At 38.8% G+C, this 14796-nt stretch overlaps 1 protein-coding gene across 1 annotated transcript in view; it reads left to right on the plus strand.

Annotated features, from left to right (window-relative positions):
• The window catches only part of MAP2K2 (mitogen-activated protein kinase kinase 2), a 35023-nt gene that overhangs the window by 3823 nt on the left and 16404 nt on the right, over positions 1-14796 (plus strand). Inside the window, exons 3-4 of the mRNA XM_044671164.1 lie at positions 7696-7842; positions 13313-13390. Coding sequence (XP_044527099.1) covers positions 7696-7842; positions 13313-13390 — 225 coding nt within the window. The remainder of the gene's footprint in view (positions 1-7695; positions 7843-13312; positions 13391-14796) is intronic.

Genomic DNA, 14796 nt, shown 5'->3' on the forward strand with positions numbered 1-14796 from the left:
AACATTTACCAAAAAAAGTTCCAGTCTACATTCTGTTTTTGTCACCTATTAGGAGATGAGCAGTGTTTTTTATGTTGAATCCTCTGTAATGTGGTTGGTTACTGTGTTCATTAGAGTTCTCAAGTCTTAAAAAGTTTATTTATTGTTATTCTATAAATTATTCTCCTGGTTCTGCTCACTTCACTATTCATCAGTTCATACAAATCTTTGCAGATTTCTCTGAAACCATCCCCTTCATCATTTCTTATAGCACAATAGTGGTTTATCACATTCCTGTACCATAATTTGTTCAGTCATTCCCAAATTGCTGGACAGTTCCTCAGTTTCCAGTTCTTTACCACAACAAAAAGAATTGCTATAAATTTTTTTTCCATATGGGTTTAAATCCTTTTTTTAAAAAGCTATTTAAAGTTTGGACTTAACATTCATCTCACAACAGAGGATTGCATAAGATCTGTAAACCTGGGACTTTGGGCTTTTCTCTGAGGTAGATAAATTGAGTTTATTGGGTTAATGGAGCCCAGAAACACCAAGCCACTTTTCTAGGGCCATTGAACCTTGATGATAAAATATTTGTCATCTCAGAACCTTGCTTAACATTGTCTGATTCTTTTTCCTCCTACTCTGTAATATGATCTATTCAGGACTTCTTATGACTAATATCTCATGTTTAAAGCACTTTCCTGCTGTTAATAGCCTTTGGGAAATTTGGAGGAAACAGACTTTTTAGTTACTTCTAATCACATCAGTTCTAATTGGCTTTATTCCAAGATGTGTATATTATAAGGGTTGCCAGAACTTTGTACATTTTTTGATCAGAGCAATCCACCTCTTAAAATTGTTGCTCTGTAAGTATCAAATTGCTTTATTTGAAATTTGTCTATTCCCTGCTCAAGTAGATTTTTACAGATCCAAGCATTCACTTTTAAGAGACTTAGAGCCCATACTGAAAATAACATGGTTTCTTTTGCTCTGCAGATATTTATCCTCTTCTCCTGAGGTACTGTTCCCTCTCCTGATGTAGCCCAGTACTTTTGGCTGCATGCATTCTATTTTTGTTCTCTTACTGCAGGCAGTCTTGTCAAAACCAGAAAGAACATTTCAAGCCTTTGGCTTGCCTTAGACTAGAGAACAGGGAAGAAAATGGTTAGGATATGATTAAGGAGGGAAAAGCTAGAGGTTAAAGATAGGGAGTTCGTCTCTTTGGCATCTTAGGATCTAAAAGGGCTCTCCACTTTGATGGAAAAGACTAGTTTTAGGTTATTGATGAAAGATTAAACTTCAAAACACTTATAAGAAATTTATCTTCAGTTATATCAGAGCATTGAATCTTCTCACTATGGTAGGTATAATTTACTTCAACCATTTAAAACTGGAAGGAAGACCCTAAAGGGGGTCTTACATTTTGGTCTCTCACTTAACAGGACCTTTTTTCCTTTCAGCTGCTATTCTTGAGTTTTGAAGCCCAGTTCTATGCCTGCTTTCAGCCTTAACTCTTCTCCTCAACCTTCCCTCTCCCCAGCCCACATTGTAAAGGTGGAAAAATGAAGTCCGGGGATAAGTGACTTGTCCACATTCACAAAGAAAGTGAAAGGCCAAGCCTTGACTTGGCCACAGGCTCTCCAGATTGCTGTCTTCCTGCTGTCCTGCAGTGCCTTCTGGGACAGCATATGTAGTGTCTTTAACACCATTGGCTTGTGTATCCTGTTTCCATGTGTTATGTTAAACTCAGGTTCAGTTGGTTAACTGCAGTGGCCATGTTTGGACTGAAAAGGATTTAAAGGAGGATAATCTTGTCTTTCCTACAGTAAGTTGACCTGGATTCCACATGGAATGCTTGAAGGTGAGGGCTGCTAAAGGAAACTTCTTGGGTTTTCTTTCATCTCAATTTCTTCATTCCCTCAGAAGATGTGATCACCAGTATCTTCTTAGTCACAGATCTTTCATCTGTATCCCAGCTTCAACCATTTTCAACATGGTGTCCTCCTTGCTCTTGGTGCAGAAGCAGGCCATCTGTTCTCGGGTGTGGCATAAAGCTATGGTCTTCTCCTTTTTTGTGCCATGGACCCTTTCAGCAGTCTGGCAAACCTATAGATCCTTTCAGAATCATGTATTTACATGTTTAAAATATATAGGAATACATTATCAAAATTTTTTAAAATAAAGTTTGGACTTCAGGTTAAGCACTACTGCTCTAAAGTAATGGCATAGAATCTATAAACATAAAATATAATTAATATTATTATTTTATGCATTCCTGTCATGAAGTAGCTTCCCCTTTAAATGACAAATTGACTTGAATGTAATGTCTGGTCTCTTTGTTCTTACATCTTGAGGTTAGATTTTTTTCTGGTCACACAGTGAATTAGAACCAAGATGAGAAAACAGATCATTGGACTTGCTTCCTTTTGCAGTATATTGCCTTTTTTATCCTTGGATAAGTCACTTAGCTCCTTTATGTGTTGAATATTTTGTATGTGAGCATTTTGCATTATACATGGCTCAGAGAATGAAATATTTTAAAATTGGGCTGAAGATACTTTTTATTTGAAAGATATTTTTGAGACCAGCTCAAGGAAGAAGAGATTAAGCAACTTTGCCTTGGTCACATAGTGAATTGGCAGAACCAAACTAGAATGTTTTCCATTGCAGTATATATTGCCTTTTTTGTCCTAGACTGTCTGAGTCTTTAGACTTTGCTGAGGATGCATAGAGTGTTTGATGTTGTACCTAGGTTCTATGGAGAGAGTGAAGAGAGAAAATGTGAACTATATTGCTTACCCAACCCCCAATCCCTAGGATAAAGTATAAATACCTCTGTTTGATTTTTAAAGCCTTTCACAGTGTGGTCACAACCCATCTTTCCAGCCTTATTATACATTACCTCCTCTCCTACGTCCAAACTGTCTATGCCCTATTTCTAGAACATACTTCCCTCCTCACCTCCACATCATAGAGCACTTCACTTCAAAATTCAAGCATGAAGGTAAGGGTTAAAAAAAAAAAGAGGTAAATAAAAATGGAGTTTAAAAAAAATTCAAGCATGAAACTCTTTTGGATTCCCCCCCTCCAAGCTGATCTTCATACCCACCCTGGGAGCTAGGTACTCTTCTATACTCCATTTTTCAGATGGGAGAAACTGAGGCAGATAGACTTTTTATAAAATTAATTTTTTTTTATACTTTTTTCATGGTTACATGATTCATGTTCTCTCCTTCCCCTCTTCCCTCTCCCTTCCCAGAGCTGGCAAGCATTTCCATTGGGTTATTTTATATGTATTATCACTTGATACCTATTTCTACATTATTCTTTTTTGTAATATAAAGTAATATTTTAAAACCAAAGTGCTAAATTGTATATCCATATAAATAATATGTTTTTCTTCTGTGTTGAGGAAGATGGACATTAAGTGACTTTTTCAGAATTACACAACTTGTAAGTATGTGAGGTCAGATTTTGAACTTAGGTCTTCTAGACTCCAGGTCAAATGCTCTGTCCTCAATGCCATTGAGCTGTCACATAAACTCCTTGAAAGCAGGGTATATTTGCTTTTTTGATCTTGGCATGCCCAGCACATGGCACACAGCTGCTGCTTCCTAAATGGTTGTTTCTTGGAAATATCATTGAACTTCAGGGAATGTTGAACCTGAGATAGAGAAACAGGTACAGATACAGTACATAATGCAAAGTAAGCAAAAATAGGACTAAAACAATAGGTAGTGACTACCGTAATGTTCATTAAAGTAAAATGAAATGGGGGCAGCTAGGTGGCTCAGTGGATAGAAAGCCAGGCCTAGAAAAGGGAGATCCTGGGTTCATATGTGGCCTCAGATACTTCCTAGCTGTGTGACCCTGGGCAAATCATTTAATCCCCATTGCCTAGCCCTTACCAGTCTTCTGCCTTGGAGCCAATACACAGTATTGGTTCTAAGATGGAAGGTATGGGTTAAAAAAAAAAAAAAAAGTAAAATTAAATGGCAAATTCTGGTGAATTGCAACAATGGGTCTTGGTCTCCAAGAAAAGATAGCAAACAAGTTTCCCATTTCTCAGATTTGGAGGACTTTTGAGTACAGAACATCACATACCCTGTAAAAGTTACATTGTCAAGTTCATTTTGCTCAACAGTTTTCCTTTGTTACAAAGAAAGGGTTCAGTGGGGTGTGGATGAGACATATTAGAAAATTACTGGTATTTGGCATTTTTTTAAGACATCAAGGAAGCAAATGCTTAAAATACAACCCTTAGATAGGTAACTTTCATTCTTACCTTGCTCTTGATTCATTCACTGATTATCTGTGACCAGTCAAATCATTTTCCCTCTCCGGCTTCTACTTTACTTTTTTTTTTTTTAAACCTTTACCTTCCACAATTTGGGATTATGCCCAGAGGGCTTTAAAAGATTCCTGCCCTTCAATCCAGCCATACTATTGCTGGATTTATACCCCAAAGAGATAATAAGGAAAAACACATGTACAAAAATATTTATAGCTGTGCTCTTTGTGGTGGCAAAAAAAAGGAAAATGAAGGGATGCCTTTTCATTGGGGAATGGCTGAACAAATTGTATCTGTTTATGATGGAATACTACTGTGCTAAAAGGAATAATGAACTGGAGGAATTCCATGTGAACTGGAACGACCTCCAGGAATTGATGCAGAGTGAAAGGAGAACATTGTACACAGAGACTGATACACTGTGGCACAATCGAATGTAATGGACTTCTCTGCTAGCAGAAATGCAGTAATTCGGAACAATTCTGAGGGACTTATGAGAAAGAATACTATCTACATCCAGAGAAAGAACTGTGGGTGTAGAAACGCAGAAGAAAAAAATTTGCTTGATCACATGGTTCAGTGAGGACATGAATGGGGATGTAGGCTCTAGCCAGTGGTTCCCAAACTTTTTTGACCTACCACCCCCTTTCCAGAAAAATATTACTTAGCCCCCTGGAAATTAATTTTTTTTTAAATGGCCATCACCGCTCTTATGGATCGCTGCAGCACCCACCAGAGGGCGGTAGCACCCACTTTGGGAATCACTCCTCTAGATGATCACTCTATTGCAAATATTAATAATATGGAAATAGGTCTTGATCATTGATGCATGTAAAACCCAGTTAAATTGCTTGTTGGCTACGGAAGGGAGGGAGAAGAATATGAATTATGTAAAGATGGGGAAATATTCCAAATTAATTAAATAAATAAATTTCTGAAAAGGAAAAAATCCGTCTTAGAATCAGTACTGATATTAGTTCCAAGGCAGAAGAGTGGTAAGGGCCAGGCAACAGGGGTTAGGTGACTTGCCCAGGGTCACACAGCTAGAAAGTGTCTGAGGCTTCCCACCTTTTTGGAAATGGGCACCCCCTTTTAATGGCAAAGAATGGTAGTTGTGCTATGTATCTGTTAATTAAGGAAATACTGACAAAAACACCCATGAGTTCAATGACACTTTATATTATATTCATCCTTATAGAATTTATATACATTTGAAAAGCAATAGCATATACGAGTGTGAAACTTGTATTCAGTGCAATGACCTAGGACAATCCAGAGGAACTTGGGAGAAAGAACACTATCCGCATCCAGAGAAAAAACTGTGGAACCAGAAATGCATTAGAAAAATATTGATTACATAGTGTGATAGGGATATGATTAGGGTTTTGATGTTAAAGGATCACTCTATTGCAAATATGAATAACATACAAATATGTTTTGAACAATGATATATGTTTAACTGCTTGTCAGCTTTGGGAGGGAGGGGGGAGGAGAGAGCAGGGTGGGGAGAAGATCATGAATCATGTAACCATGGAAAAATATTCTAAATAAAAAAAGAAAAAGGAACTTGTATTCAGACTCCTAAAGACTTGTTATCCTATTTATGGATCCTTGACAAAACTGCAGTCCACAGGCTTGGAATTCTTGGTTTAACATGTACCTTCTCTGTTATGCTGGGCATAGGTGTCAGTGGGATCAGACTATTGAGTTGAAGTGAGGGGACAGGTAGGATATGGTAAGAAATTATGGATTAGGCAGACATAAAGGGTCTGATAAAAGAGGCTGAGGTCTGGAAGGATCAAGTGAATAATGTAGGTCCATTCAGGCAAATATTAGGCCTTTAACAACTAAAAGCTACAAGAAGCATCAGAGATTGCTATCTAATGATGTCTAATCCTATCTCTTCTACACCTCCAAACAATGATCAGTTTCTACTGCTTGATCCTGGTTCTGCCACGGTAGAATAAACCTAATCTTTTCATGATAGCCCTTCAGATGCTTCAGGACAAAAGTTATATCCCCTAAGGTGTTTCTGGATAAGCATTCTCATTTCCTTCAATTGAGATGACATGACTGAGTGCTCTTACATCCAGGTTTCTTCCCTATACCTCCTATCACCCTCCCCCCAATATTTCTCTTTGACCCATATTATTATTATTCTTCCAAAAGTTTTGTCTGAATTTAAGGTCCAAGAGAAAGCACACAAGGTCCCAGAATCTCAGAGTTGGAAAGGACCTCAAAAGCCATCTAGTCAGCATATACTGAATAAGCATTCCCTCTACATCATGCCTGGCATAGTAGTCATCCAGCCTTTGTTTGAGGATCTAAAAGAAACCACCATCTCCCAAATCAACCCATTCTACTTGACAATAATTCCAGTTGCTGATTTTACTCTAAATCAACTTTAAATTTAACATTTTGTAACATCTGCTTTTGCCCTTTGAGACCAAGCTGGATAAATCTAATCCCTCTTCCACATGATAACCTTCAAATACATAAAAATAGCTATCATATCTGCTCAGCATCTTCTACAAATTAAACGTCCCTAGTTTCTTTAGCAGTCTTCATATGGCCTGATTTCAGGACTGCTATTCTGGTTGCCCTCATGTGGATACTCTCTGGGTTATCAATGCCTTTCCTAAAATGAGGTCCACACAACTGAATACAATAGTACAGATGGTGTCTGATCAGCATAGAATCCTGAAGGACCATTACCTGCCTAGTCCTAGACACTGATTCTTTTAATACTGTCCAAGATCACAGAATCCTAAGATCTAGAATTCATATAATCAGCAAAAGCAATACCTGTATGCAAGACCCTGGGGCTGCAGGTGATGGTTTTAATAATTATAATAGCTAGTATTTACATAGTGCTTACTATGGGCCAAGGACTGGGTTAAGCACTTTATGACTCTCATCTCATTTGGTTCTCACAACAACATAACAAGATAGGTGCTATTATCCATTTTACAATTGAGGAACCTAAAGCAAACAGAGGTTAAGTGATTTGCCCAAAGCTATACTGCAAATAATTTATTTGAGGCCAGATTTAAATTCAGGTTTTTCTTCCCAACTCCACACTCCAATATTCTATCACCTGGGCTGCCTACCTGCCTACTAGCTGTTTTAGCCAGAAAGAAGTATGAAACTTCCTGTTTGATGAAGGAGCAGAGGTGATAGAATTACTGGGGCATTCTGATCTGCTACTTTTCTCTAGCCTTCCTACTTAAATTTAACAACCCTGACTTCATAAAACGTTTCAATATTCCATAAGGTATGTTGCAAGTGAGCCCCATAGGAAAAACAAGTGTGTTAAAGTTGAAATGTTTCATCCATGTTACTTGGATTCTAGAGAATTGATTTTGCCTTCTTTCTGTACGCTTGATAAATATTCACTGAATTGAACTCTTGTCACTTTACAGTTGATTCACCTAGAGATCAAACCAGCGATCCGGAACCAGATTATCCGTGAACTCCAGGTCCTACATGAATGCAATTCTCCGTACATCGTGGGTTTCTATGGTGCCTTTTATAGTGATGGAGAGATTAGCATCTGCATGGAGCACATGGTGAGTCCAACCCTGGGAAAGACTGGTGAATAAAAAGGAATGAATGGAAATCCTTAATAAAATGTTAGTGGCATGTAGAAAAGTCATTGTTTAATATATCAGGAGAGGTGTTTCTGCATAGGTCTCTGATCTAGGAACCCCTTGTTAGATTGGAAGCTATAAAGTTAAGCAAAAACATTAAAAGCAGAAGTGGTCAGAACTTAAAGCCCTTAGGAAGAAATGCCAAAACACCACTCTCCCTACCTCCCCCACCCCAACAGTCTTTAGATGGCTTTATGTTGCCTGTCTTACTCTGCATCTGCCACTGAGGACAGCTGTGGACGGTCTCTGAGGCTTGAGTGACATGATGACATTAGCTCACATTTCTTTAGTGCTTTATAATTTATGAAGCTTTTTATTCATCTCAATCTTGTTGGCAGGGTTGGGTCATGTTGTAGGTGTTGTGATCCTGGTTTTACAGGGGAAGAAACTGAGGGTCAGGTAAATATTTGCTCCATCATCACATAGTAAGTAGTGGAGGGGAAACTCAGCAAATTTCTGAATTCAAATCTAGGTTTGGTTAAACTAATATAATATTGTCCTTTTTCCCAGTGTACAGGCTACATGATATTTCCTAAACTTATTTAGCCACAAGACCCTTTGGGGCTTGAACTACATTGGTAGGATCTATCTATACATATTTATCCTGTCTCCTTGTCTACTGAGATATGTGGTGTAGGCCCTGAATGAAGTAGAGGTTGGGAATTTGGGAGCAAGATAGAGAAATTAAGCCTGTTTTCCTATACTGAAAACTGATTACAACAGGTATTTTTGAGAGCACGTATAGCTTAGAGGAAAGAACACAGGGTTTAGAGTGAAAGCAGGACTTGTATACTAGTGCTAGGTTTTGGTCTTGTCTCCTGGTGTGGCCCTGGGCAAGTCACTTAATTTCTCTGCAAAATAAGAAGCCTGGACAAGGTGATACTAAAGGCCGATAATTTCCCATTTAAAATTTTAGAGAGTTCGAAATCTGCAGCACCAGATGCCCTCAACCATGCCTAATCCATATTGTGTACAGGGCCAGGGTTCTACAGAACCCAGCCTAGAAAGCAAGAGAGAAATCAGATACTAAGCCAGGCGTCAAGAGACAGGCTCTTTTCTTCGGTAGCTGTGTCACCTTGGACAAATTACTTCCTCCTTCAGGGACTCAGCTTCCTACTCTATGAAAGGAAGGACAGAATTAAATGGTCTTTCAGTCTCTTCTAACTACAAAATTCTTCAAAAGAGTTTGAAAGCATGTGTTATAAAACATAATGTGTCATATTTCTTCTAATTCTTGTAAATTGGGTCCTATCCTCTTTTTTTTCACTCTTAAAAGAAATGGGCCTAAAAACAATTTATAAATGATCTCTTACCCCAAGCCAGCCTTGCCTGAATACTTCCAGTCCCAGGTTTTATTGAAAGTTGGTTGTATCTCGATCTTTTCATCTAGACCTACTTACTCCCAGATGTTCCCTGCCATTCCTTTTTTTTTTCCCCCTTACCTTCTGTCTTAGGAAAACAGAAAAGGCAAGGGCTAAGCAATTGGGGTTAAGTGACTTGCTTTGGGTCTGGGAAATGTCTGAGGCCAGATGTGAATGGAGGTCCTCCTGACTCTAGACTGGTGGTCTATCCCCTCAGGCACCTTTCCCTGCTATTCTTGACAACTTTTAAGGTCAAAATAGAAATGCCATTTGTAAACAAAGAATATAGCTCCTTGAAGGTTGTGATGGTTTTTGCTCGACATAGTGCCTGACCCAGAGTAGGCTGTTAATAGTGTTCTGTAGAATGACTGATTGTTTTCCTGAAGTCTCAAAGTGTGTTGGTTGTTATTTTTAAGTGATCCTCTCTCATAGATTTTCCAATTATAGATGTCTTAGAAGGAGAAGCAGCTTGCTATAGTAGATTTAGACATTTTTTCTGAATCTGTGATTTCATCCCTCTACATATGCCAGTCACTACCGCTGCAATAGAGTTTTAGACAATCTTATAGAGCATCAAGAGGGCTCATTGCATTGCCTGGGGCCATGCAGCTGGTATGTGTCAGAAACAAGACTTGAACCTGCTTTTAATATGAACTCTTAGGTTGGTTTTCTTCCTTTTTTCTTTTTTTAAACCCTTACCCTCTATCTTAGTATCATTTGTAAGTCAGGAGAATGGCAAGAGCTAGGCTGGGATTAAGTTACTTGTCCAGGGTCAAATAGCTAGGAAGCATCTGAGGCCAGATTTGAACCCAAATTGAGTCCCAAAGAGTTGGGCACAACTGAGATGACTAACCAGAAAAATTCTTATAGAAGGACCTAGGTTTAAATTTGGACTCAGACTCAGGGAAAGTCACTTAATAATTCCAGTTCCCTAACCCTTGCTGATTTTTTGACTTAAAATTGTTACTAAAACAGAAGGTATGGGTTTAAAAAAAAACAGAAAACAGAAAACTTATTTATTAATTAAAATGAAATACCTTGTCTAGGGGCACACATCTAGTGAATAGCAGATGTAGATAACATTCCCAGGTCCCCTGAATCCAAGTCGGTGCTCTTTCTGCTAACTTAGATTTAAGTCCTGATTTCACCACTGACCATGGTCATCTCCGTATTCTTTTTTAGGCTTCTGTAAAATGCCAGTAATGTTCTTTTTGGCCTTTGGTTTATTTTTTCTGCAAAATGAAGGAGTTGAAGTAAATGATTCCTGAGGTTCCTTTGAGCTTTACCATTTTGTGATTCTGTAATGAAGAGAAAGTTGCCAAAGCTCTGAGTTGCTAAAAGGTGTAAGTTTTGAATAAACAAAATGTCCAACTCTGCAGGACATGATGGTGACCTGATTCCTCATGGAATAGAAATATGCCTAGGCAAAAGGGATGCTGGGAAGGTTTCATGTGAAGGTACCTGTGAGTCCTTGACACCGGAGGAGACCAATTGGACTGAACACAGAGAACATGAGCCAAATGGCCAGCAGCCTTGGTCCTAATATGAGCTCCTTCATTAGCCTCATAGCCTTGAGAGGCTACTTAGCTGTCACTTCTGAGACCATTTTCTTTCCTCTCACTTGGGAATAACACCACTTGCCCTACCCAGCAGAGGGATTTGTGAGAATCAGTTGAGATAATACATATCCACATACTTTGAAAAGTATTTATGAATTGTGCAGTAGAAATAATACTTGAGTTCTCTGGTATTTGTCTTTGGCAGAGCTCAAAACCATATCACCTACCAGGCCTCATCTGCCCTCATTCTTGAATACTTTTCAGGATCTTTGATTTCATTAGTCAAAAACTTCTAGACTTTAAGGTTGGAAGGTACTGTTGAGATGATTCAGTTCAGTTCCCAGGTGTGGTTATTCTGTGGTTGGCAGAGCTACTATCCTGTGACTTGTGAAGTGCTATGATGGAAATAGTTGTCACTTGCTGGCCAGTCCTCTGGTGATGAGCACCTCCTCACTTTAGCTAGACTGGTCTGATGTGAAGAAGGCAAGTTAGTATTGCCATTTTACCAGGGGAGAAAAGGAAATACAGGGCAGTATGCATCTCTGTGCAGAGCTAGGAATGTGTAGTCAGGAAGAGAACTTTGAGACAGTAGCTTCCTTTAGTGTGCCTTCTGTGAGGCCAAACCTCCAGAAGCATTCTCCTTAATTCCCCTTTCCTCAAACCCTCAGGTTTTATGTGAAGCAGCATTGTTTAAAGAGCATTAGACTCGGGGTCATATTTGCCACTGACTGTGGGACAGTAATAATACATACATATCACAAGGTTTACAAAGTACTTTCCCCCTGACAGCTGTGTGTGGTAGATACTACAAGTGTTAACCCCATTTTACAGATGAAGACACGGAGAATCAGAAAGCTCAGCCTCTTCATCAAATCACACATCTACTAAGTTTCAGGGCATGTAAACTAGGATGGAAAGCAAATGACACAACCTCTTGAAAGTCCTTTGAAACATGGCTTTCTTCTCATTCACAGTCCACTTCTCTTTCTGCTTTGCCAATTGCCTCCCCACTATAATTCACTGAATTTGTGGTCTCATTGGCATAGGGAGCCATCACACATCTATACCACCTAATCCTGGGCAATTCATGACCATTCTTTTCTGTAGGTCCTCTACAAAGGTTCTGCCTTCCTTCAGGCTCTTTTAGCATTTTGTGGATGCTAGAATCCATATGTTTATCCCTTACTTTAGTTACGTGACTGGATTACCTCCTTTTTCAGTTCTGCATAGGATAATAATGATAATAACTAATAGTACTATGTACCAGGCACTGTGCTTAGTACTTAACAGTTATTTTATTTGATTCTCATAATAGCCCTGGGTTTTTATAGATGAGGAAACTGAGACAAACCAAGGTAAATGACTTGTCATGAGTCACAAAACTAGTAAGTGTCTACAGCTGGATTTAAACTTGGGTCTTCTTGATTCCTGTCCCATCATTCTCTATCCACTTGCTGCGCCATTTAGCATAATACATATAGAGCTGGAAGAGTCTTCAAAGGCCATTATTTCAAACTTCTAATTCTGTAGATGAGGAAACTGAGGTCTGATGAGGTTGAGTGACTTGCCCAAGGTCATGTAGGTAGTGTCTGCAATGGGATTTGAACCCAAGTTCTCTAACTTCAGAGCTTTCTGTGATATTGTAGCACTTGATATATATTTGTCAAATTAGATTTTAATTCATCCTGGGCAATTCATTCAACTTGTCTACATCTAACATTATCATCAGTAAAGTAATAATAATGATACTTGCAACCTTACCTTACAAGGATCAGATGGGATAATATAAAACACTTTGTAAATGACAAGGAGCAACGGGGATGCTGCTGCTGCTACTATTGTATACAGAAGATTGTGGGAGGTAGATGTATTCATCCTACTAACTTCTCATAATAGTTTGGGAGAGGAGCTATTGGCCTTCCTCTTGCTCTGTTTATACCTGTTCTTATTCCAAGCCTGGCAGTCAGTAGCTAGTTTTCCACTTTGCCCAGACAGAACAGAGGCCAGTTTTTTCTGTGGCACCACTTGTTTGTCTTAACATCTTCTAGTTGAGCTGACTACAGTGTTGGTGCTATCCAAATGAGCAGAATTCCCTGCCAGTGTGTTAAAACACTAGAGGAATATATGAACAAAAAAAATAAATGATGCCTAGGGAAGAATGAATGCTGGCACTGGTTTCTTCTCTTTCATGGTGCAAACCATTTGTGTATACAAAGCTCTTACAAGGGAGACAGACCAAAGGGTCCCTTCAGTTTGCCAGTGTGTTTGGCCCTGAGTTGTTCATATTTCCTGTAGAGGAAGTAGGATAACACCTTGCAATGAACTGGGGAAATGCTTAATTTTTATGCCTGCCACTAGGGTGTTCCCTTGGGAAATTAGGTTCTATGTTGCCAAGTCAAAAGAAAAAACAGTATAGCTACTTCAAGGCTGTCTTGACAGGAACTTTTCTCTTTTCTTTTGGAAATTCAGGATGGAGGTTCTCTGGATCAAGTATTGAAAGAGGCCAAGAGAATTCCTGAAGAAATCTTGGGAAAGGTTAGCATTGCGGTAAGTGTTTTCCTTTCTTGGACTTTTATAAGTAAAATCTGACCTTTTGGTCTTTAGGAAATCTTGATCCCAGGAGGGGATGATGGGTGTTTAAACTGTATTTATATTTCTCTTCATTAGTAGTCTCCACTCTTAGGTGGTAAAAACTTGTGTTGAATATATATTCTTTCATTCTTTGCATCTGGCAAAAATCGAAAGGCATCTTAAATCTTTTGAATATATTTGTGTGATTGAGTAGTAAGATTATTGGACTCAGTATTTGGAGACAGGGGTTCTAGTTTGGTTCTCTGAGTAACTAGGTCTAGGCAGATCACTAAGCTTTTTAACCCTCACTGTTCACATCTGTAAAAAGAATGTATTGCAGTAGACTGTTTTTAAGATCCCTGCTAGCTCTTATTCTTTATTTGCTCCCCTTCCCTTAAAACACTGGATGGTACCTATAGGCAACCATTGCTACAGTCCTTTGTCATAAAATGGAGTCCTTGAACTTTTTATATAGTAAGGAGCCATCATGTTCTTCACCTGACAATGTATGATTGATGGAACAATAGCTAGGGAAGGATGTGTGTGACAGGGAAGTGTTCATGTGGTGACATTGGTTGGTAGAACAGGAATGCTTGGTGAAGAGGAAATCCTACAAGCAAGCCACAGAAGAAAGAGCATTCTGACAACTTGGAATATTTCAAGCTCGGAGGCTTCCTGCTACTTCTCCTCAACCTATCTCTTCTCCCTACCCCTCCTTACCAGAAATGTCTTTTATGGGAGCAGAGGGGTTGAAAAGAAGCTCAGACTTCATTCTCTTACTTGCAAGGTTTTACAATATAGGGTCCTTGTTAGATTAATCCCATGATTGGGGGGAAAAGATGGCATGGAACCTGTTAACCCTTTCATTTCAAAACTAAGTAGCACATTATACCCTTTCTTATTTTTTGAATACCATCATTTTGCTAAGCATAACTGTTAAAGATGAACCAGTAGATAATACTTTTCAGCAATATCACCTTTTGCATCTTGATTGATCTGAATAATAAAGGGAGAAATGAAGATCCTTGGCTACTTTTATAATGATTCTTCAAGGTCAAGTATTTGCTTAATAGCTTTCTATGTGTGCTTTGGGAAAAATATATAACTATGACACAGTCTCTTTCTTCAAAAGAGCTTGAAACTTGTACACTCACAAGGTAGGGTGATGGCATTTTCTGACTAGAACATTGGTTGACTCATAAGGCTCATAACTGTGGAGCACACCTTAAAGGTAATCTTTGGCTATTCCATCTTTCACCTAATATTGTATACTTTGTGGGAGACTCTGAACTAAGTGTTGTGGTGGGTGACAGGGAGGATACAGAATTGAACAAGGCACAAAATGCAAACATAGTCCCAGGGACAAGACATTATACATCTAG

The sequence above is a fragment of the Gracilinanus agilis genome, chromosome 1 (assembly GCF_016433145.1).
Source record: "Gracilinanus agilis isolate LMUSP501 chromosome 1, AgileGrace, whole genome shotgun sequence".
NCBI classification, from domain to species: Eukaryota; Metazoa; Chordata; class Mammalia; order Didelphimorphia; family Didelphidae; genus Gracilinanus; species Gracilinanus agilis.